This window comes from Diplotaxodon limnothrissa, linkage group LG3 (assembly GCF_057381915.1).
Source record: "Diplotaxodon limnothrissa isolate DT_005_m linkage group LG3, D_limnothrissa_male_GT1.1, whole genome shotgun sequence".
NCBI classification, from domain to species: Eukaryota; Metazoa; Chordata; class Actinopteri; order Cichliformes; family Cichlidae; genus Diplotaxodon; species Diplotaxodon limnothrissa.
The window spans coordinates 60064344-60087203 of NC_140598.1; the positions used below are offsets into that span (position 1 = coordinate 60064344).

General features: G+C 44.5%; 2 protein-coding genes across 2 annotated transcripts in view; one reads left to right on the plus strand and one right to left on the minus strand.

Moving 5' to 3' along the window:
- Positions 1 to 73: 73 nt before the first annotated feature.
- Positions 74 to 7866, plus strand: rcor2 (REST corepressor 2). Its single transcript, XM_085351020.1, has 13 exons — positions 74 to 197; positions 1676 to 1732; positions 2488 to 2568; positions 2861 to 2913; positions 3008 to 3169; positions 3262 to 3386; positions 3659 to 3725; positions 3829 to 4068; positions 4224 to 4301; positions 4605 to 4662; positions 6259 to 6326; positions 6620 to 6781; positions 7519 to 7866. The coding sequence occupies exons 1-13, from the start codon at positions 74 to 76 to the stop codon at positions 7864 to 7866; spliced, it is 1623 nt and encodes a 540-aa protein (XP_085207146.1).
- A 5188-nt stretch (positions 7867 to 13054) lies between these two features.
- Positions 13055 to 22860, minus strand: part of mark2b (MAP/microtubule affinity-regulating kinase 2b) — a 51786-nt gene continuing 41980 nt past the window's right edge. Inside the window, exons 18-21 of the mRNA XM_085349672.1 lie at positions 20925 to 21185; positions 15350 to 15388; positions 14528 to 14634; positions 13055 to 13845 (exon numbers count right to left, since the gene is read on the minus strand). Coding sequence (XP_085205798.1) covers positions 13496 to 13845; positions 14528 to 14634; positions 15350 to 15388; positions 20925 to 21185 — 757 coding nt within the window. The 3' untranslated portion in view covers positions 13055 to 13495. The remainder of the gene's footprint in view (positions 13846 to 14527; positions 14635 to 15349; positions 15389 to 20924; positions 21186 to 22860) is intronic.

Below are 22860 nucleotides of genomic sequence, written 5' to 3' on the forward strand. Positions count from 1 at the left end.
GGGGCAGAAATGTTGATGAATGGTGGATTTTTAACTAGTGACATGTTATGTGTGTGTCTGTGTGTGTGCAGTCATGCCCTCAGTGATGGAGCGCTCGGGGGCTGGGGTCCTGTCCAGGAGCAGAGCCAAAACCGTAACCAACGGGAATAGCCAGCCACACTCTGAGGAGGAGAGCAGCGATGAAGAGCATGCTCACGGTACACACGTACACACTTTTCGTTATAGTGTTTGATTTATCAGATATCACGGTAAACGTTCTAACATGGAGCATTAACCTACATCTGATACTTGCAGGCATTTTCTTGCCAGCTGTTCCTGTTGCATGCATTGCATTGCTGCAGTGCTCTCTGTCATCCCCTCTCTTCATCCTTGTCCTCTGCCCACATATGTCTCTCCTTCCTTCATTCTCTCCTTCACCCACTGACTTCCTGTTGATCTTTGAGGAGCCCATTTTAAGATAAGAAATGGCAGTTTTACACAACTAGTTTTCCTCTCTGTTACCTTTCTTCCCTCCTCTGTTCCTTCTATCAAGCATCCTTCTTCTTTATCATGCTCCTTCTGGCTCCATTCATTTCACCCATCTGCTCATGTTTCTATCATCCCCTTCTCCTCCCTTCCTGTCCTCTGTCCCAGAGGAACCTGTAATCTGTCTCTTCCTCCTTCAGGTTTGCTTCCCTGCATTTCTCACAGTCTCTTCACTCCTCGCTTTCCACATTCTCCAGCTTCCTAGTTTCCTGCTAGCTTTACCGCAGCGATAATTACCTGATGTCTGCCACCCATCGATGCTCTACCCGCTCGTCTTCGTCGGGTGGTGAACAATATCAAAATGTTAAATGGCATTTCTGGATTATCTTATTTATTGTTTTTACTTATTTATTAATGGAAGTTGTACATGGAAGTTTTTCTTTATTTAAATGTTTTCTTCATATACCAGTGTTTTCCCCCCACTTGTTTTTTACTGTATTTTTTACAAATGTAGTACAGTTTTGTTCTAATGGTTAATTAGAAAATATGTAGCTGACCTTATGTACGAATAGATTAATACATAATAAAATAAACAATAGATGCATTTAAAAACAAATTGGTTTGTTTTGAACATTAAGACTATATTTAAAAGTTAGATTTAGCCTGTGTGTCTAAAAAAAATGAAACAAATACAAAAATGCCTGAATGAATTCTTTCTACTGCCCTGAAGACTCTTCTATGCCAAAAAGACACCTGGTTGTATGGAAGTTTATGCGAAAAGAGAAGTTCAGATTCCTCAGTAAACACGTTCTGAATGAATTTATGGTTACAGATGCTAGTTTGAAGTTTTAGTGACAACTGCGTGATGTTAGACAACTTGACCAGAAGGCATCTTTGTGAGATACCTGAAGCACTCTCCAATGACTGAGCTCCTCCTGTAAGGGAGAGCCCAGCCATCCTTTACATAAAGCTCATTTCCACCGTTTGCATCTGCGATCTCATTCTTTTGGTCAATACCCAGAGCTCGTAACCATAGGTGGGAGTAGGGACATAGATTGGCTAGTAAATCAAGAGGTTTGCATTTATGTTCAGTGGTGTGATCCACTTTGTTTAGTTTTGCAACTTGGAACCTTTTCTGGTGTGTTACACAATGTTTTTGCCCTGCATTGCAGCTCTTGAAATATAAACTTATGTACGCTTGTCTCTGCAGACAGCATGATCAGAGTGGGAGGAGACTACCAGGCTCAGATCCCAGAGTTCAAACCAGGTGAGCTGGGAGGGAGAAAAGCACAACAAAAGGAGACGACAGAGGGCATTAAAATTGACGATAAAAAGAGAGAGAGGGAGGGAATAACCTCTGTGTCTCCTTCCAAGAGGAGACACAGAGGTTGAAGAGAAGTGTGGAGGAGACTACGGATGAATGCAGATTAGTAGAGGAGTGAAGGTCAAAAAGAGTCATTTTACAATAGAACAAAAAACAGGAAAATGAAAAGAAGGCTGGAGGGGAAAACGAGGAGCTGTCATCTTTGTCCAGTAATGCAGACGTCAGAGTGACGCTTATTTGTCAGTGTTTTAGTGTTATTGAATGCAAAATCAGAAGGTTCAAAAACATTAAGTGTCCTCCATGAAAGAGCCCTGTTGCTTTGCTTGAGTAGATGAAAAATGTTTTGATGCTGAGGAAACAGTCGTCATAACCTTCACGGAGGAACGGCGGCATGCTTCAACAGCTTGTACCAAAGAAGGGGACAAGCAGGCAAACCAGCATAATCTGTTGTACGGAGTGCACAAATGTTGACTTCCCAAAGAGTTCAGCTGATGAAGAGGGAGCTTTAGCCAGATGGAAACATGCAAAGATGGGTAGATGGATAAGAAAAGAGAGATGCTGGGGATTGAGAGAGCTTAAGTGGTGGATAGGAGGGACATGGAGTTGACATGAACGAGTAAAAGAGGGATTGACAAATATGTATAACCTCAAAGTGTGGATTTAAGTGTTCGCTTTGTGTTGTTTGTTTCCATTTTCAGACAGCCCAGCCCGCTACAGTGAGAAGGACCAGAGGAGCATGTTGGTCTGGTGTCCCAACAGCCAGCTCTCTGATGCTATGTGTAAGCTCCACACACCTGCCTTACCTTGTATTCATGTGTGCGAGCTAAAAAACTTGACCTTCAGTTTAATGGATATATGCTGACTGGAGGGTGGCAATTAAAACTCTCGACTGTCTCTTCCTGTGCACTTATGGTCTTTCTCTCTCTTACCCTTTTCCTCTTCATCTCTCTGTTTTCTGTTATTATGCAACCCCCCCTCCCCCCTATTCATTTTTTTAGTCTTCTCTTCATTCTCCTTCACCATCTTTAGATTATTATGTATTATTTTAACAGTTTTTCTATCTTCTTCCAGTGGACGAGTACATCCTCATGGCTAAGGAGAAACACGGATACAACATGGAGCAGGTAAGGGCATCAGAAACAAAAGCTCAGATGTTTATATTTCTTTCTGTCTTCTGACCTAAACTTTTCCTGGTTTCCTGACTTTTGGCTCCATCAGGCTCTGGGCATGTTATTGTGGCACAAACACGACGTGGAGCGCTCACTGGCCGACCTGGCAAACTTCACCCCCTTCCCGGATGAGTGGACAGTTGAAGATAAAGTGCTGTTCGAGCAGGCCTTCAGCTTCCACGGCAAGAGCTTCCACCGCATCCAGCAGATGGTGCGTGACTGAGAGAGACACACATGCACTTACCACCCTAAATATTTAAAACGAGTGATGAAAAGTAAATTTTCTTTTTTTCGTGTTTGTAGCTTCCAGACAAGCTGATCTCCAGCCTGGTAAAGTACTACTACAGCTGGAAGAAGACCAGAACCAGGACATCAGTCATGGACCGACAGGCCAGGAGGCTGATCAACAAGAGAGAGAAAGATGACAGGTTTGAGATGCCTTCACCAATCGTGGAGAAACAACTGCTCACCTGAGATCTGACATTTGGAGAACTTTTTTTGTTAAATGACACTCAGTGAGCGCGGCATCCTGGGAAACTAGGCTCATGAATATAAATAAGACAGGCTGATATTATTTCTTGTCTTTTCAGCTGACATTTTAGAGCATTTCAGACGTGTGTTTGATGAAATTTCAACAATAAAACAGCACAAAGTTTAAACACTGGTGTGCTTTGTGTAATTTATGTTTTTTGTCTTGCAGTAATGATGAGATTGAAGAAGGAGAGCAGGCCAGTGACAGTGATTTTGAAATTGATGCCAAGAAAGAGGTGAGAAAGTGTGTGTGCGCACATTCAGAGAAACAACTTCTGTGAGGTGAGGACCGAGCTGCCTTGACACTTGAATGATATTTGTGATTCGATGTGCACACAGGCGGCAAAACAGAACGCGAGCAGCACCAGCTCTGACAAAGCCACGCCCAGCCGCTCCGGTCCAGTGAAGAAGGAGAACATCGGAGCTCAGTACAGACACCACCCGCTCAGAGCTCGCCGCAGGCCACCCAAAGGCATGCACCTGGAGCAGGCGGACATCATGTCTCTGTCGGCCTCTCACGATGCTGGAGTTCTAACCATTCGCCAGCTGGACACACAGCTGGTTTCACTCAAGAGACAGGTGCCAGGGTTTTCAGTGTGGATTTAATGATGTCTTTGGTCATCAGATTATAAATGCAAAGAGTAAATGCACATGAATGTTCTCAAAGCAGGTTTTAGCTGCAAGAACTACCAGCTAAAAAATAACCCTACCTCACTGCCCCTCCTCTGTCTCAGGTCCAGTCTATCAAACAGAACAACAGCAGTTTTAAGCAGAGCCTAGCTGAAGGTGTTGATGGCTCCAGACCTACAGACGTAAGTCTTGAAACTCCCCTCTCTATGCCCTTTCCCTCCTTTCCATATCCCTTATTTACTGCCTCATTTCTTGCCTGTATTCAATTTTCTCCTCCCCTGATCTCGCTCCAGTTTGTTCCTTTCCTCATCTATTCACGCGGCCCTTCCTCAACTCCCTCCAGACAGTATTTCACCCCTCGTGGGACTGACTCTAGTCTTAACCTGCTCATTGCTCTCTTACTGCCATCTTCCTCCCTCTCTCCCCCCCTTGTTTCCTACCACCTACCTCACTCTCATTCTAATCTCTAGTTCTTTCTCTCCTAGCCTGCCCCTAAGATGAACTCTCGTTGGACCACAGAGGAGCAGCTCCTTGCAGTGCAGGGTGAGTGAAGGCTGTAGCTTCCTCCCCCTCCAAGAGGCACCTCTTGTCATCAGCTCTCCTCTACCTGCCTCCCATTCACAGCCAGATGTCTTATTAGACATTCATATTGATATTCTGCACACACAGGAGCTGCCTGTACTCATGTGTTGGTACGGTACAAGCTCCTCGATTATTTCTCCAGGAGCTACTTTTGGATATTTTGCAATGGGCTGATGCTGGTGGGAGTTTTTGTCTTCAGGGATGGTAACGTTTAGAAAGCTTAATTTTGCCCCTAAAAGAGATTTTATTTTTATTTTGACATGAAAAGTGACGAAGTCCTATTGTGAAGCCTCTGGGTGTATTTGCCCTCATTATATTAGTTCTTTCAAAGACAGACATGAGTATGGGGTGATCTGACTGTGAGTGAAGCACTTACAAAAACTTATCATTAGCTCGTTCCCAAAGTGAGGGCCGAGGCCCCCTGGTGGATCGCAGTAATAACAGAAATTCAATTTGAAATTAGTGGTAATAGGAGGTAGTTGGGTTGTGATGTTACTCATTACTCTACCCTTGTGTTGAAGTCTTTGTCCCAGTGACAGGAGGGTCACACATTGACCTCATCACTTTGCATATAATATAATAATATTAGCCATGTATAGCCAACCGCCTGCACTGTTTGATTTTGGATCAAATTTCCTAGGAAATGCATCACTTCTGTTTTGTATTTTGATTAGCATGAAGGTTTAGGATTGGGTGGGCCTAGTGGGAATTTGTTTTTTAACTGGGCTGCACCACTCTTGACTTTGGGAATGGTTGTCCTAATTAATCTATAGCTTTGTCCTTGATGGAGACCATAACATAAAAATTTATGTCATTTTATTTGGTATGAAACAAGCATTTGAGCTCAAACTCATTAAGAAAGTGCTCACTGAGGTCAAAGCGCAAGGGAACCAGGGACTGTTTCCCAGTATACCTCTAAGACCTAAAATGCCCTTTTTGCCCATAGATGAGTCCTCCTGCTGGTCATTAGACAGAATGCAAATTTAAGGCACTTCTAATCTACTCAGTTCTGACGTTTAACTCCATCACCAGTATACAGTCTATAGGGGGAGAGCCCTGTTTGTTTCAGTTTTTCATGACACGATGGAGCTACAGGGTGCAGTTGGACTGGAAAGTGCTGTAAACTTCAGGTCTGTTCATCGTGTGCATTATTTCAGCTTTAAAAGCGAGCACGAGGAGAGAAAATCAGAAGTTGTTAGGAGCGTATCAGCCACAAAAGTGGAAGGTAAAATTAGCAGCTGCAGCCCGTGTGCCTTTGAGCAAAACCTGTACCTCCATGTGGTACAGCTGCTCCAACAGAAAAAACAAAACAAAAACCCTGAAAGTGTGCAGTGAAGCAGGTCAGGGCGGGAAAAGAGCAGGTGCACTGAGCCAGCTGAGCTCAGATGGAGGTTAACTGTAAACATGCTCACCATACGTGACTCTTCCTGTCCCTCCTCTCACATCCTCTGCCACACACCCCTCACTGAGCGAGAGGAAGCTGGCTGACTCTGTTGCTTTTGATTGCTATATGCTGCTTGGTACAGGCAGGACATTAACCCGACTTCTCTTTTCCAGCTATCCGGCGTTATGGTAAAGACTTCACCGCCATCGCTGAAGTGATCGGGACTAAGACTCCGGCTCAGGTGAGCTTCCTCTTTCTCACATGTTGAAAGTGTGTGAAGACCACCTCTCGTCTTATTCTGACCTCACCCAGCAGTGCACTTGAGCGAGCTGCCTATCAGCTTTTCATCTCTTTTCCATTTTCCCTTTCATCCTCCGCCTAACGGTTTCCTCTATAGGATCTCTGTAATCTCCATTATCCCTGCTTTCATTTGTCTTCTCCCCTCTAACGTCCGCCTCTGTGTCCTTGAGATCGGCATCACTTTGTCCTCATTCTCTTCCTCGCCAACTCTCCATCTCTCCCCGGCTTGCTCAGGTGAGCTCGTTCTTCGTGAGCTACCGGCGCCGCTTCAACCTAGACGAAGTGCTAAGGGAGTGGGCGGCGGAGCAAGTGGCCACCAGCCGAGACCAGAGAGACCCCAGGAGGAGTGGTGAGGAGATGGCAACGGCTACAGATGGCGGCGTAGAGGAGGAGGAGGTGAGGACAGTTAATACCCAAGAGGTGCCTGTAAGAGTTTCAGATTTTGTTGTCACGTGAAATCTGTTTAAGAGAAGTTTTACATGAAACTGAAGCAGGTTGTAAGAATATTATTTGTATTTAATATAAAGCTGTCAGCATGTGAGTGCTGCACATGAATCTGTACACCTCTGTTCTATCTTAATTGCACCTTCTGCTTTTTAATAAAGGATTAAACACACGACAAAGGCTGTAAACAGATTTGTATCTCTGTAAATAATTATTAGTTTGATGGAACTACTTTCAGCGGTGGATTAACACGTGTGCTGCAGGAGAGCACATGACTGAGTGTAGGACATGCAACAGCATGTTAAAGCAACATGTAGCTTCAGTAATATTTGGAAGTAGTAGGACTGGGAGCTTTGCCATCTCCACCAACCCTGTCCTGTGTCTCACTGACAGATTTAAAACGACAGACCTCGTAATGCAACTTTGAGTGATTCACAGTTCAAACTCATCCCTATGTATCTCACACTGGGTGTCGGTGTAACCCCTCTGTCCGACCCACCAGCAGGTGGGCGGGGCCTCTGTGCTCACAGACACACTATTTGCTCACTCGGTGACAGCACACAGAGCCAAACGCAGCATCCGATTGCAAAACGTAAAGTTTTTATCTGCCCACCGCTTTTGTTCCTCTCTACATCCTGTTTGCACCTCCTCCTGACGCTCCTCCATCTGTCTCTTTCCTCCCCCTTCAGGTCAAAATGGAGGACCCCCCCTCAGACGCCACAGGCAGCTCCTCTCCCCCCTCCTCCGCTCACGCCCCGTCCTCTTTCTCCCAGCCTCCCCCGCTGCTGCGTCCAGCTCCTCCTTCAGCACCCCCGAGCCTCCTCCGTCAGCCACCTCCTCTTCAGACGCGCCCGCTTCAGAACAGAGCTCCCCACAACCACCCCCCACCTCCGCTCATCCGGCCCGCAGTGACCGCCACCACCACCTCCTCCGGGAGTCTCAGGGGTTCTCCTCCCACCTCGTCCTCTTCCTCCGCTGCAGTTCAGATGCCTCCATCACTGGTCGGGCTTAAAGTGGAGCAGCCCAACTCACACTGATAGACACACGCAGCAGTAGGAGTAGACGCAGACACGCGCACACACATAAAAAACACACAAACACAAAGCTTCTCTTCCTTCACCCTGGGACCATCACACGACCACATCAAATGACACGCTCAGGTCCCCAGTGTGACATCAATCGTCATTAGTGACGTGAAGCTCCTTTACTGTACTGACAAACACCTACCTCCAACACAGTCCTCCAACACACACACAGAGCTAGGAACTCCAAACACTACCTGCACACAACACACAGAAGAGACACTGGATCATGAAGCCGTTAAAGAAAGCCACAACCACAAGAGTGCAAATCCACCTGCACGTCTCCATGGCAACTCTTGAACATCTGGAGGACTGTGGATGAACACTATGTATATCTATATGCTGTAGTTGCATCGGTCTAGTCATCCACACAACCATCAGGAGAAAGAAAAGGAATAAATGAGGGAAAGAGGAAGAGTGGCCCACAGCTGAGCCAGACGTGCTGCTCCTGAGAGGGCGTCTGCGTCACACGCAGCATTTTGTTTTCTTCTTTCAGATTTAGACCCTCAAAGGGGAGCGGAGGTACTTCTGCAAAAGCTTTGTGATCAAAGCTGAATCTTTTATTTTGGTTTTGAATTGTTGATTCTTTTCGTTCTGCGTTGGGCGAAATCTTCCCTCATAGCCATGTATTGCTAGTATTAACTGGAGTGGTGTTTTGGTTTTTTTTTTTTGGTTCAACTAGAATTTTAAAAGGTGTGCCTGAGGTAGGCAGTTAGTTACTGTAAGTAGATTAGATGGTGTACTTTGATTACTGAGCGTAAAGGAGAAAAAGAGCCCGTTAACATGCTCTGTCTCACCTTTCTGGAGCTGTTCATTTGCTCAGTGTTCAAATCTTGTTACTTTGGAGGAATATTTGAAGTGATCAATCCCCAACATCTGCAGTGCAGCTCTAAACATCAGTCTGTGATGTTTCAATAATGGTGTTAATATTCTCTAAATAAGTGATGTTTGATCTTTGACAGCCGCGCCTGCCAAAGTGTATTGTTGCTTTAAACGCAGAGTTAGGCACGGAGCGTCAGAGAGGAGTCTGACATTTCACATGGTTGCATTGTTTCTTACACAGGAAGAGTTTGACATTTTTGGAAACACTCGTTTGTGCTCTCGCAGGGTCTCAGTCTCCGAGCGGCAGCCTCGATTACCACTTCAGAGTGGTATCTCTCTGCACTCGTCAAAATGCCAAACAAGTCATTTAAACCCAAAATAGTGCAAGTTGCGACTTTCGGTTAGTGTGTCTGAGTAATTTATAGAAGTGACTTTACAAAGAGGTGATGACTTTGTGTTCCCCCCCCCCCAAGTCCAGATAAGGCAGCCTCGAGTCCTGTGCTGTCCTGGCGCAGAGGTCAAAGGAGATCTGGAAGACATCTTTGCTGCAGCGTCAGCCACTTGATTCATTTATCCAATAAACTGAGTGCTTCTGAGTTGTGCAACAGTGCAGTTTTCTGTTCATGGCTAGTGCTTCCAAAAGTGATGGTATGGCACAACCTGATGAACAAATGCAGATGATTGAAGCATCTGTCTGGATGACCTTTGTTGTTTATTTCTGTTGCTAGTCTTAGACTACTCTTATCCAGCTGTCTGCATCGCTGCCTTTTTATGCAGATCTGAGGTCAGTGGTTAAGCTTCCTTAAACTGTGGTGTTGCCCCAAGCGTAGCCTCAAATCACCTACTTTTGTTAGCAGAGGCCTTCAGCGTTCAGTTGAACGCGGCACTGAGGAGGAACGGAAACTGCATCGCTACGTTTGGCTTTAATAGAAGTTTTGCCTTTTTCACCTGTTTTGTTTGTTCCTCCAAAAAACCCTGCTTGTGTGTACTGTATGTACCAAGGTGTTTACATTGTGGAAACTGAACTGTTTGAGGCGTTTTTTCTTTTGAATAAACAAATGACCAAATTCTTCATGATGTCGGTTTTTGAAGACATTTCTCCAGCTAAGCTATATTTTCTGTCATAGATAGTCATTTTATTCATATTGAACTATTTGTTAACGCAAATCAGTGCATTTAGGCATGTTCAAGAAGTCCTGCTGAAGTTCAAACAGAATGGTGAAGGCAGGTGATTTAAGTAACTTTGAATGTGGCATGCTTTTGGTTCCAGACGGGACTGTCTGAGTGTTACAAAAAAAATACTGCTCTACTAGGATTTACGATAGGGGCTTAGAATGATCCACAAGACGTGCAGGTAACAGTAACTCAAAACCACTTGTTATGACCAAGGTGTGCAGAAGAGAATCTCTGAATGTACACATCAAACCAGATGGGATACAGCAGCAGAAGACCACACTTGAGTGCCACTCCTGTCAACTAAAAGCAGGAAACTGAGGACAACTCTGAGCTCACCAAAAACTGGACAGTGAAACACTGGAAAATGCTTCCTCGTCTGAGTTTTGAATTCTGCTTCAACGTTTAGATGTTTAGGTCTGAATTTAGCATGAACAACATGAACGCATGGATCCCTCCCACCCTCCTGGTGGTGTCATGGTGCACGGGACGTTCCCTTGGCACATTTTTGGGCCCCTTAGGATCAAGAGGCTACCTGAGTGTGGTTGTTGACTATGCAAATCCTTTTTACCACAGTTTTCCCACCCCCTTTTTGGATGTGGTGCAATTGGAGAATCCCATCAAGACAAAAGTGCAGAAAGTCTGCCATCTAATCACTGGAATATGGAGTGTGCCACGAAGAATTGAGGCAGCTCTGAAAGCAAAAGGACATCCAAACTGGTGTATGTAATAAAGTGGCCAAAGTGCTGCAGGGGAGTTTCATGACTTCGTAATGCCAAATCATCAAAACCCTGTTTAGTTCTAACAGGTTGGATCACCTGCATTCATCACATGCAGGGCTGCAGACACCAGCGTGCTGAGCTTGACCTCTGTGACTTTCTGCAGAACGAGAAAGAAAACAAAGCATATTCTGATAAATATGCAAACTTGAACTTCAAAGCTTTCATAAAAATCATAATGAAAACCAAGATTCAGTCACGTTGGGAAGAGCCGAAAGAGAAAGAAGAAAAAAAAAAAAAGGTCTCACTCCTGTACAACATCCACTTGCCCAAGTTTGAACACAAACATCTGCTCAGGTGATGTGACATAGATTCACAGCGGCTACTACACTAAACCTCAACTGCTGCTCATATAATGGATTTTCAGAGTCCGGCTATCATTATATCATTGTTTTTATTACTATCATTGTAATTTTTCATCATTTTGTCTTTGCACAAAAAAAAAGAAAAGAAACAAAAAAACAAAACAAATAATACATTTTTCAGGAGTTGATCACCCCCTCCCAACCCCCCAAAAAACCCACCACTACAGTTACAGTTCGCTCAAAACACATTTAAATCAATGTAAATTACAGCAATGTAAAACGAAATAATGTCAAATAAAATCAACCCTGAAAGAGATAATATAACAGCAACAGCCAGAATAATTAGAATCCAATACCCAGCACCTTAATACAATGATCAACGTTTTAAAAGGAAAATCTGACGTATTAAAAACTGAAAGAACTAAAACAATAAAATTAAAATAAAAAAATAAAACGACAGTGTGTCATTGTGAGAGAAAGAAGGAAAAGTGTTCAGTTAGGTACAACCAGCTGACGGGCACCAGCCTTACTCCGACCCCTGCGTCTGTCCGTGCGTGTGTGTGTGGTTTCTTTTTCTGCACTGACAAAACCGGAGCATCAAACGCAACGAGAAAACGAGTTAAAGGAAGTGACTTCTTCTGCTTGTGGTTTCGAGAGTGAACGTGTGCTCTGAGAAGTCTTTCCTGCTTTTTTTTTTTCCCCTTCCTTTTTCCTCTCTCTGCTCCAAACTACTCTGGACCAACGAGTCCTTTATATATATAAAAAAAGAAAACGAATTAAAATAAAATAAAAGGCCAAAAACGAACGAGCAGTAGTCGTCAACACCACCACCATCAACATCATTAAATACATCGACATGTCCTGCACCGGAGAGGAGGAGGGGGGCTGGGTTTGTCCGTGTGTTGAAGGTGCGCTTATACTTTGGGAGGGGGGGGGAGACAAAAAAAAAAACTTTAAAAAAAAGGCAGCGATGATGTGATCTGACAGTGAGCCTTCACTGCGCCCCAAATCTGTACAAACTCGACGACACAAAAATATATTATCAAATCAAAAGTAGAAGAAAATAATTCACCATTCTTCGTCAATGTCGTCCTTAATCGTTTTTGTTGCTTTTTAGTTTTTCCAGTGATCTCTTACAACAGTCTCGCACACATACCAACAACCACGACTTGTGTGTCTGCTCTTTGGGAACACTGGGCTGGGGCGGGGGGCGTATAAATGCGTCGGTACTGGGTTGACATTCTGGATATGAAGGCGTGATGCCAACCAAGAGGTACCAAAGAAAACCACAGGAAACCAGAAATCATCTGAGCGTTTATGTGCTGACAAATGGCAATGAAAACAAACGCCCAGATTTGATTCTTCAAAAGAAAGGCAACTTTAAAATGAAAAGAAAAATTCCATCATCATCAGTCCTCCCCTCTAATAAGATGCTGATCTTTTTCCAGTGCACAACTCTTTAAAAGCCGATAAAGAAATTCAGTTTAAAAAAAACAAAACAGAACTAAAAGTACGGACTTACAAAGCTGCAGCCCGCAGGATCAACTGACCTCCTCGGACGTGACTGTGTGAAAGATTTAAAAAAACAAAAAAAACAAAAAAAAAACATAATGGGGGGAGAAAGGGAGTGAAAAGGTGAGAAGATGGATGTGCTTGTGCTGACTTCAGTCTGAAGGCGGAGGAAGAGACAGCGAAGAGTGTGTGAGGGCAGGAGGGAGGTGGATGGATTAGATTTTTCTGTGTGTGTGTGTGTGTGTGTGTGTGTGTGTGTGTGTGTGTGTGTGTGGGGGGGGGGTGTCCTTTAATCTTTAACAGCAGAGTTTGTCCATCCAAAATCCGTGTGTGTGTGTGTGTTCTGGCTCAGGCTCTAGTCCACTCAGGTTTGGAGGAGAATCAGAGCAAAACTTCTTTTTGAGTTTTCCAGCAAAATAAGGCTCCACGATCCATTCTGAACTTTCTGTCAATCATTCAGAGCAAAGATCCCCCCCCCACAGCATCCCTCTGTTTGCTTTGATCTCCCATCCACCCGCCTGACCCCACCCCACCCTGTCCCGTTCTGGCATCAGAACCGTGCAGAGAAAACGGAATAAATAGCAGGAAGAAATGATAGGAGTGGTCAAAGTGTGCCTCCTAAAAAACAGAGAAGAAGAAGATCGGACATGCAGAAGAGTGGAACGTCTAAGTAGAACGTGACAGAAACCCCTCACCCTACAGGGGGGTGGAGAAGAAGAAGACCGGCCTGTAAGTTCTTCACAACTCAGAGGAATTCGGCTCCGGTTCTCTAATCCGAGCGCCTCGGGGAACTTATGGAACAAACTTCTAAGGGAAAAAAAAAAGTTTTCTAGTCTCAGAACTGGCAGCCCGACGTCAGACCTGACGTAACAATCGTGTCGTTTTTAAAGTGATCCCACCCCTTAGCTTACGTCCTAACCCAACCTACAGCATCATCACTCCTCTCGCCCTCATCCTTCACCCTTGCATCTCTTCTTCGCTGCTCCTCTGCGCTCACAGTTTGAGCTCGTTGGCGATCTTTGAGGCAATGTTCTTGAAGGCGATGGACGTGCCCGAGATCCGCTTGAAGCGCACACCGTTCAGGGAGAGTCGCGGCAGCTTGCACACCTCCATTTCCCACTGGACGAAGTCGTCGTGCGCCGGTTTCCCGGACATGCACAGCAGCATGTAGCGCTCGCGCAGCTCGTACTCGCAGCTGTTGGAGTCGAGCACCTTGCGGATCTCGCGCATCATCTCCGTGGGCTCCATGGACGACGTGGTCTTCATGGACCAGGTGAAGCGCAGCGAGCGCGGCTTGACAGGGTCCTTCTGGCTGGAGATGGCGGGAGGGGTGCCAGTGCCACCTGGAAGAGTGGAGAAGAAGAACAGTGAGAGGAGAAAGCAATAATGTCTAATTTAAAACCTCACTAACCCTGGAGAACCCATGGGGTCAAATTTGACCCCATGGGTTCTCCAGGGTTAAGACGATTGTCTACAAAGAAATGCTGACCTCAACAGCACCAGAGGTGGATTTAGTGTGCCTGAATGAGGAAACTTTAAAATCCTGGAGATGATCAATTTTCAGGAAATGTAGCAACTTATCGAGTCTGCCATATCTGATCTCAACAGCGCTCTCTAGTGGCCAAAAGTAGAGTTTCTCTTATAGCCCGTTTCCACGAGTACCTACTCAGCTTGTCTGGACTCTGTTTTTAGGGTTTTCCATTAAGTGGTAGCACCTGGTACCAGGTACTTTAGTTCCTGCTCGATCAGGGTTCCAAGCAAGCCGAGTTGATCTGAAAATGTGATGTAAACAGAGAGCATGCCGCCGATTGGCCACTCAATGGCATCACTCTGAGTCATGAGCTTGTCTCCTCCAGAAATATCAAACCTGCCATTTTTTAACCTTTGCAAAAAGGGAAGCGGCAGCAGAAAAAACACCACCCTGGTATACTATCGCCTAGATGTCCTCCATTGCTGTGTTGTGTATCTGTCACATATAAAATGACCAAAACTGAGTTGAGAAGAGTCAAATTGTCATGAACCCACCAGTGTTTCCAGATCCTGGAGACGAGTTGTTCTCATCGTTGTTAGAAGAGGAGGACAAACCACCGGACGTCTTCTCGGACTTGTCTACAGTACTGGTCAGCACAGGCCTGTGTGGAGCGATGGGAGGGTGGAGGAGGAGGAGATAGTGCGAGAGAGGAGGAAAGATAAAAGGGAAAAGAGAGGCCAGAGGGACAGATGGGGGAGGGGCAAGAGGGGTGGAGAAAAGGAAGGAAGGGGAGAAGGCAGGAAAAGGAGGGAGGATGGGCATAAGCAAAGAGAGAAAATGAGGATAAAAGTGTGAGAAATCAGAATTATTTAAAGAGCAGAGACAAAAAGGTGGAAGGAGGAGGAATGCAGAGGAAGGAAATAATGAGGATTGTGGAAATGAATGAAGACAAAAAGAAAAATTTGAGCACCCCTGTGTGCGTTTGTGCACGCGACTCGCCGGGCAGCACGCGGGTCGATCAGGCCCGAGTGCGCGTTTGCGTTTCGGGTGTGCGAGCGCACAAACGCACATCGGGGGCGCTTGGATTCTGATTTTCCCTTCACACACAGGCACCACCATGCAGCATCACCCTCCGCACCATCACTCTCAGTCTCTAAGATGCTACCATTCACCTCTCATCTCCCATCCCCTGATTGGTTAAACCGTTACCACCATCACCAACTAATTACACATCCACAGCTCGCCCCTCACCCCGGCCCCCACCATTCACAACAAGCTCAGATCATCTACTCATTGCTTCCACTCTACTGATTGGCAGGCGATTCGGTAGCGTCTGGGAGGTTTGTGGGAGGTTTTTTGTTTGTTCTGTATCTCACCTGCTCCCCTCATCATCACCCTCTCCCTCATATGGACCCCTCGAAAAAAAAAAAAAATCAACACAAGTTTAGTCTTTATATTTTTTTAAGGGCTTATGGCAACAAGTGGGCTCGTACACAGACAGGAAACCAGCTGGCTGAACACAGTCACGCCGCTCACCATGCCCGCCTCAACCTTCCAAGCCAACCACTTCAAGTGTGTGCCAAATATTGAATTCCACTCCAACTGCCTAAAAGGACTCCACAGCCCACAATGCATTGCTGTTGCAGGTGTTCCAGGTAATACCAGTCCACTGTGAGCAAACACTATCATAGTACCACCACTCAGTGGAATTTAACAAGTTCAATTCAGCTTATCTAAACAACGCCAAATCAAAACAGCAGTTGCCAATATAAATAGTTGTATAATGTAAGGCACAGACCCTACAATAAGACAGAAATCCCCAACAGTCAGACAGTGGGAAGGAAAAACTCCCTTTTAACAGGAAGGAACATGTGGAAGAACCTCGCTCATGTAGGGGAAGCCATCTGCTGCTGCCAACATTAACATGTATTTACTAACACTAAAAAAAACAACAACCCAACGACAACAAAAGATTCAATGCGTCACTATGGACTTGTTCAACCTGTTTTAATGTTAGAAAACTCTACCTAGAAAACACCCAAAGTTATAAGGTGGAATTTAAGGAACTGGTTCAACTCGCTCTGGGATGGATGAGAAAATGTTTGAGTCGAAATAAATTAAGAATGAAGCGAGTCCGAATGAAATAGCTAGACACAAATGGAACGGCTCACTGTGGACCAGAAAGGGGGTAATTTGAAGAGTATGGAACAGCACGGACTTTCACAGAATGGAACGGTGGGGTAACTGGTGTAACACTTTGGAGTGGAGTGGAATCCAAAAAAAAACATGGAAAGTTAGGAACACATCATGAAGTGGAACTGTTTAGATCCCAAACGGAATGGTTTGGAAGAGAATGGTCGGCATGGTGAGGGCGAGTCCTGTTGCTAGGAGGAGGTTAGGAGCATTAATAATCCCAGCACTGCGTTAAAACCTGTATTAGTAACACTTGATCTACACGAAAGCTGTTTACCTCTCTCTCTCACACACACACACACACACGAACACACACTCCCTGTAAACAACACATGAACTTGCAGCCCATCTAACATTCGACATATGCACACGCATCCTCTCTCACACCTGCAAACAACAACGAACGCACACAAACGAGACTAAAGCAAGAAAAGCAGACGACAAACAGAAAAACACAGACAACAGCCAAACACGTGCAGACGATGCCTGGAAAGTGACACAAACATGGAAAAAATTCAACACATGATTTGCAATTCAGTGTTTCGGACAAAGACAAAATTCTTGTTTTACATTATTGAAAAGAAAATGGGGGGGGGGGGGGGTGGGGAAGAATGACCAGAAACACCATGTCAAATACCTTCTGCAAAAGAAGCCATGGTTAAAAATATAGCACAGTGGAAATGACGAGGAGGAGCGTGGGGTGTGGGGAGACCCCAAACAAACTGTAGATGAGGAATTCTGTAACAATGTAAAGTCATTGTGCCATTTTGCATCCCATTGCCATTTAACTTGATATGAAGGGATGCAAAATGGCTCCCAGAGTAGGAACACCGTGACCGTGATCAGTCTTTTGTTTTCCCGTAGAAGGGAAAACAAAAGACTGATCAGATGATTCATTGATTTTAAATACAGCTTACTCAGTCCCAACATACAGGTATGATAATCACTGGAAATATGTGACTACTATTTAGTCATGTGTTTAGCAGTGGCTTTAGATTTCACCCTATAGTTAGACATTTTCTACTATTACATTTTCAATTTGAAATATTTTTAGAGTCACTAAACAGCTTAGAGAAAACACAGCTATAATAATTTCACCGTGATAATAAAGTAACAGCTTTAAGCCAGCAGGTGGAGCAATGGTCCACTCTAAGACCTGCTGGTTAAAATCATCCAACACACTAATCAGGAGACATGTCCAGTCTGGTTGTGTACATACAGAAATGTAAAATGTGTCAACACGTGTCTTTCATTTAGACTAAATATGTAGATGGACATGGAAATAAGGTGTGTGTTTTTATCTTAATGTACACACACAGACACACTGAGCTCAGTGTGTCTGTGTGCGTACATGTGAAACAAATGTAATTGTGTTTATATATTCACAGCATTAAAAAAACAAACAAAAAACAAACAGCTTCTTTTCCAGCCACTGTAGGTCAAAGCCATCCACTTGTGTTTCTGCTGCTGTTAGAGAGCCAGTGCTACAGTGAGAACAGAGCAATGAATGAGTGGAAAGAGTGCAGCCTCCAGGAAATAGTGCAGCCCCGTCCCTCCTGGGCCCTCTCCTCCTCCTCTCTGACTTCGTCCACAACTACAACCGTATGCTGACTTATTCCAAGCTACCTCCCCACTGGGATCTAACAACAGGACACCTTTAGCCTGCGTGGCTAAGGCAATTCAGATTACGGAGGCCAAACTAATGAAAGCAGGAAGGTGAAATGGGTGATGGTTTGGTTAGCTGGGATAATGGTTAGCCACACTTTAAAGAGACTACTGGTTCTATTGCTGTGCTTCTGTTATTTCTACACCGAGTTATTTATTGTAAACCGTGGTCAGCGACATGACACGTTTTAGTATTGCCTCACTAGTTTTACATTTTACTATGATCCAGAGTAATAACATGACTGGCACCTCAAGCTATGAACGGGTTAAATGAGGGAATGGATGAGTTTGATGATGGATTCGTCATGACCTAAATCTGGGACTCTACAGGGAGATGCAAGCTCACACACAATCTAACTGGAAAACAAATGTGGGGTGAGGATGAAGTAGAGGTGGGCGGGAGGGACGATGGAGGGACGAAGAGGAAGATGAGTGAGGTGTTAATGTGCCACGTGATGATGGAGTGAGTGAGTTAAGTGAGTGGATGGCTGGGTGAGGGAGGGGAGTTAGTAAAATGAAATACATTTTTAAAAAGAGAAAGAAAATGGACCAAAACACAGCACTCAAAATCAGAAGGCTCAAAAAACAAAGGGGCCAAACCACAGAGAAACAAAAAAAACAACAACGAAAAGGTGAAAAGATAAAGGCTCAAGGCACAAAAGGAAGATCTCAACAAAAAGCTGCACGAAACACCAAAAGGGGAGGAAGTATTTATATATATATGCATATATATATGTAAAATATATATAAAGAAGAGACGTGTGTTTATATAAATCAAGGGGTTATATTTAACGTTGGGGATGTTGCCTACCTTCTCGGAAACCTGAACGAGAGATTTCTACAAAAACAAAAGAGGGATAAAGAAAGAGAAAAAAAACGTATGTGTAAAACGCATATATCAATGACGTTCTTGTAAAAGACAAAGCTGCCCTCTGAGGAGCCAACTTCAACAGAAAAAAGAAAAATCAGTCCAGACTCACTTGGGATTGAAACGGCAAACAACACCACAGTTAACACAAAGAGAAGAAGGACAACAACAACAACAAAAAGAAGAAGTTACTGCACTGCTGTCGACGTGCAATCTGAACGTGTTTAGATGTACCCTTTATTGGTGTGAATGTGTGAACAAAAACACCTCAGAGGGATTTAACGGGCTCTCTCTGAACACACTCCCCTCCCTTACACAAAGATGTCCGGGATGATCCTGAAAAGAAGCGTTTGTGAGGTGAAAAGTTCAAATGTGATAAAACTTTAAAAAGAAAGAGAGAAGGCGAGAGAACGGCTGCTATAAAAAAAAAACACAAATCACACATGTACAAATGACAAAAAGAAAAGCAGACGTTAAGCAACAACTTTTATCTCCTTTAACACAGACAAACCATCGCTCTCCAGACCAGGGACCTTATATGATACGGTAACAAAACACACAGATTTACCGTGTGTGTGTGTGTGTGTGTGTGTGTGCGCGCGCGAGACAGAGAGACTGGTCAAAATGTACAAATGCAACACAATCTGTCTGCCTGCTGTGCTACAGGCACATAACTGTCTGTGTGTGTGTGTGAGCATGTGTATCAAGGTGTCCCCAGTAGCGGTATTTATAGTTGAGGGAAAAGTGATATCTCCGGAGTAACCATGGATACTGTCGCCACGGAGCTACAGTATCTCTGAGTGGGAGGCCTGGAGAGTGGCTGTGCCTGTACCCTACACACAGACAGACTCTACACCATGCACGTAGGCTACACATATGATCATTTTTTAAGCAGACAAAAACAACTAAAAATACAAGCAAACATATTCCCTCCTCACGCACACACACACACACACACACACACACACACACACGCAGGATAAAAGAACAAAAAAAACCTTATATGGTGGCTGTGGCACATTGCTCACTTGGAACTTTTCTCACTTTTGTCAGAGGTTTTCACTTCCTGTCCTGAGCACCTCTCATTCTAGCATTTGTTCTCACTGTGAGGTAGCTACATTAAAAACTCCTCTTATTAAGTATATGATATCTTAAATGTAACATCTTGATCAACTTTGCCGAGTGTAAAACAACCTGCAGGCCATGCATCTAAAATCAACTGTGTTCATGTGGTTTACGGTAGTTCACTGGAATGAGTCAGTCAACAAATCTTCTAAGACCAATAAAACCAATAATAAATCCACTAAAATCTGCATCATTTACTCAGAATGCTATTCTTCTTCCTATATGACAAACACTGACAGTGCAGTTCATTTGGAGTCAGGTCCAAAGTCCACATACGCAGACCTGCTGCTGGAAATGCTAAAGTAGGAAACATGCGTGAATACCCATCAAAACAACACTTTAGATCACATTAGCCTCATTATTTGATTACTTAAACATTTTTTAACATCAGCAACATCGAATTCTCCTGAAACTAAAACTTATTTATTTGACAAATGTAAAAATCAGTATCCTGTATTTACCCAGCAGAGTTAGACAGCCAGGAAAAGTTCACTTTACTTCCAGAGAAAGTTATAAATATCGAAATAAACAGTGCTGGCTTTTATTACAATCAGGTACCCTGATCAGCGGCTTCACTGCTGCAACCTGCACTACAAGACTGAGATGAAAACTAGGCCAGACTGGAACCACAACCAAAATTACTCCTCCGTCACCACTGCTCCAAGCAAAATTATAGAGGACGCACAGCTGTTCCCTTCCTCTCCCTTTCTGCTCTGAGCACAGTTACAGATCAGCGCGTGGTTAGTGACAGACGAGACCAGCCCCTTTAAAAAAGTACTCAGTGATGATACGGCCACAGAGTACAATGTTCCTCGGAGAACATCAAAATGACTTGTAATGGAAACTTAGTCATTTTCTGGTTCAAGCTGAAACCTCATAGACTTTAAACTGCACTGGTAACTGGATAATAAAGAGACTAGCTGTTATCACAACTGCTTTGCATTTACCAAACTCCACGCTTCCTCCTTCTACCACACGTCCTCTCCTGTACTTCAGGTTTTTCGACTTCCTTCCTTCCTTCCTTCCTCTCTAACGCTACAGAATCAAACATCAACTAACCAGTGTTTACTTTTTGTGTGCGGCTTACGCCCGTTACTCACTTGCGTACAAACTTGGATGTGAACTTGCTGAAAATCCCCGTGGCGCCATGTGTTCTTCGGGCCTGGCTGTTGCCATGCGACAGTGATGGAGAAGCAGGCCCGCCGGGGTAGGCGGAGCCATGCTGGTCCCGGGCACTACGCTGCTGACCTGCGTGGAACGTGCTGCGGATGCCCACCCCTCTGGAGAAATTGGTACGGTCTGACACGGCGGCGCTGCTGATGTTGTGGGCAGAAGGCGAGGCGCCGGGTGCCCGCTGCGCACTACAGGAGAGAAGGTGGAAAGACAAGAAGGAGAAAAAGAGAAGGAAGGATGGTAAAGAAAAGGCGACACAGAGGAAGGACAGCGGAGACGTGGTCATGAGGAGGAGGAAAGAAGTGCGAAACGTTTTTTGTGAGCAAGAAAAGGTTTGAAGGTGCGATAAGTAAAGAGGTGGGAACGAGGAGGTGAAAATGAAAAAGAATGGTGATGGATATGGGACAGGAGACAACAGAAGAGAGGAGATAAAGGAAACGCGGAAAGAGAAGGATGAAGGAGACGAAAGTGAAGTGTGGGAGGTGATGCAGGAGGAGAGAAAAGGGATGAAGAGAGAGGATTGCAGTGGAGAAGAGTGTGGGACAGGAACATAAAATTAGTCCAACAGTTAAAGATTAAAAATCACCTTCTGATGTGCTGTTAACTTCAGCGCAAGGTCGTGTTTCATCTAATCCCTCAAGTCAGTATTTAGAGCCACATGAGGTCAGTGGCCCGTGCACATGCACGCACACAGACACACACGAGAACGCTTTTAGCTCAGTGACTGGTTGCAGTCACTGAGCTAAAAGGCTGGATTTGCTTTGTAGGGATGTGCATCTTCCATGACAGTGTGTGGCTGCGGCACGCCTGCAGCAGATGGCAACAAACAAGCACAAATGCATGCACACACACACACAGATAAACACCAACACAGAAGAGCAGCAATACAAAAATGAACACTTATTGGCAATGTAGCAAGTCCGCTCGGACGCTTCAGGTACCCATCTTAACAGTTGCCTACCAGCTGAAAGTTGTTGCCAGTAACTGGTATGATCACAGTCTAGCTCGAATGATTGCTGAGCTCTTATGAGAGCAGGTGGTGCTGATCAAAAATGCAGTTTCTCAAGTGCAACAGAAACCAAAGGGTTCTGCACAATCCCACTGACAGCTTCAAAATCAAGAAAAAAGACCAAAGAAGGGGCTCCATTCAAAGCACCAGTGAGACGAGCGAAAAACAGCTCGAGGGTGTCCTTTAATTTGATGTAGATGTGATCATGCTGTCCAGTAGATCAAAGGTATCCAACACACACACACACACACAGATGCAAATTCAAGGAGAGAAAAGCTGGATGAGGCAGATTAGTAGGGACCAGTATCCAGTGTTTTAGTTGAAGATGATAAACTTAATCAGACTGGTTAATATTTCTGATTGGTTTCAACCTATTTTCCTTCTCATTGCACATTAAGTGAAGTAGTGGAGAAAAGGCTTATTCTAAGGTGGTTCAGGGTCATATTGTAGTCTGCTCCTACCCTATATACGTTTCAGCACCAACCTGCTTTATGGCAGTACTGTTATGAACACGTCACTCAGAAAGATTTCAGACTAGATGTATCAAACAGGAATGGATGTGAGTTAAGGGTAGGGCTGGGCCATATTATACCGTTCACGGTAATACCGGTATAATGTTAGGCAACGATAGGAAAATGAAATATCGCGATAGAATGGGAGTAAAACGCGCATGCGCAGTGCCTTTGTTTTCATACGCACATAGCCGATTGTTGAGTGAAACAGATGAACCAGAATTGGTTTGTAAAAATGGTGCAACTTCCGTGATGTGGAACTGGTTTGGTGTTTGTCCGTCAGATACACAACAAAGCACATTTTTTTTGCAGAACATGCAAGCGGCCGTTGTTATTGTCGTA

Coding starts and splice junctions, on each gene's coding strand:
- rcor2 (XM_085351020.1), top strand. CDS start 74: ATGCCCTCAGTGATGGAGCGCTCGGGGGCTGGGGTCCTGTCCAGGAGC. Junction 198..1,675: donor CGATGAAGAGCATGCTCACG/GTACACACGTAC, acceptor TTGTCTCTGCAG/ACAGCATGATCAGAGTGGGA. Junction 4,302..4,604: donor ATGGCTCCAGACCTACAGAC/GTAAGTCTTGAA, acceptor TTTCTCTCCTAG/CCTGCCCCTAAGATGAACTC.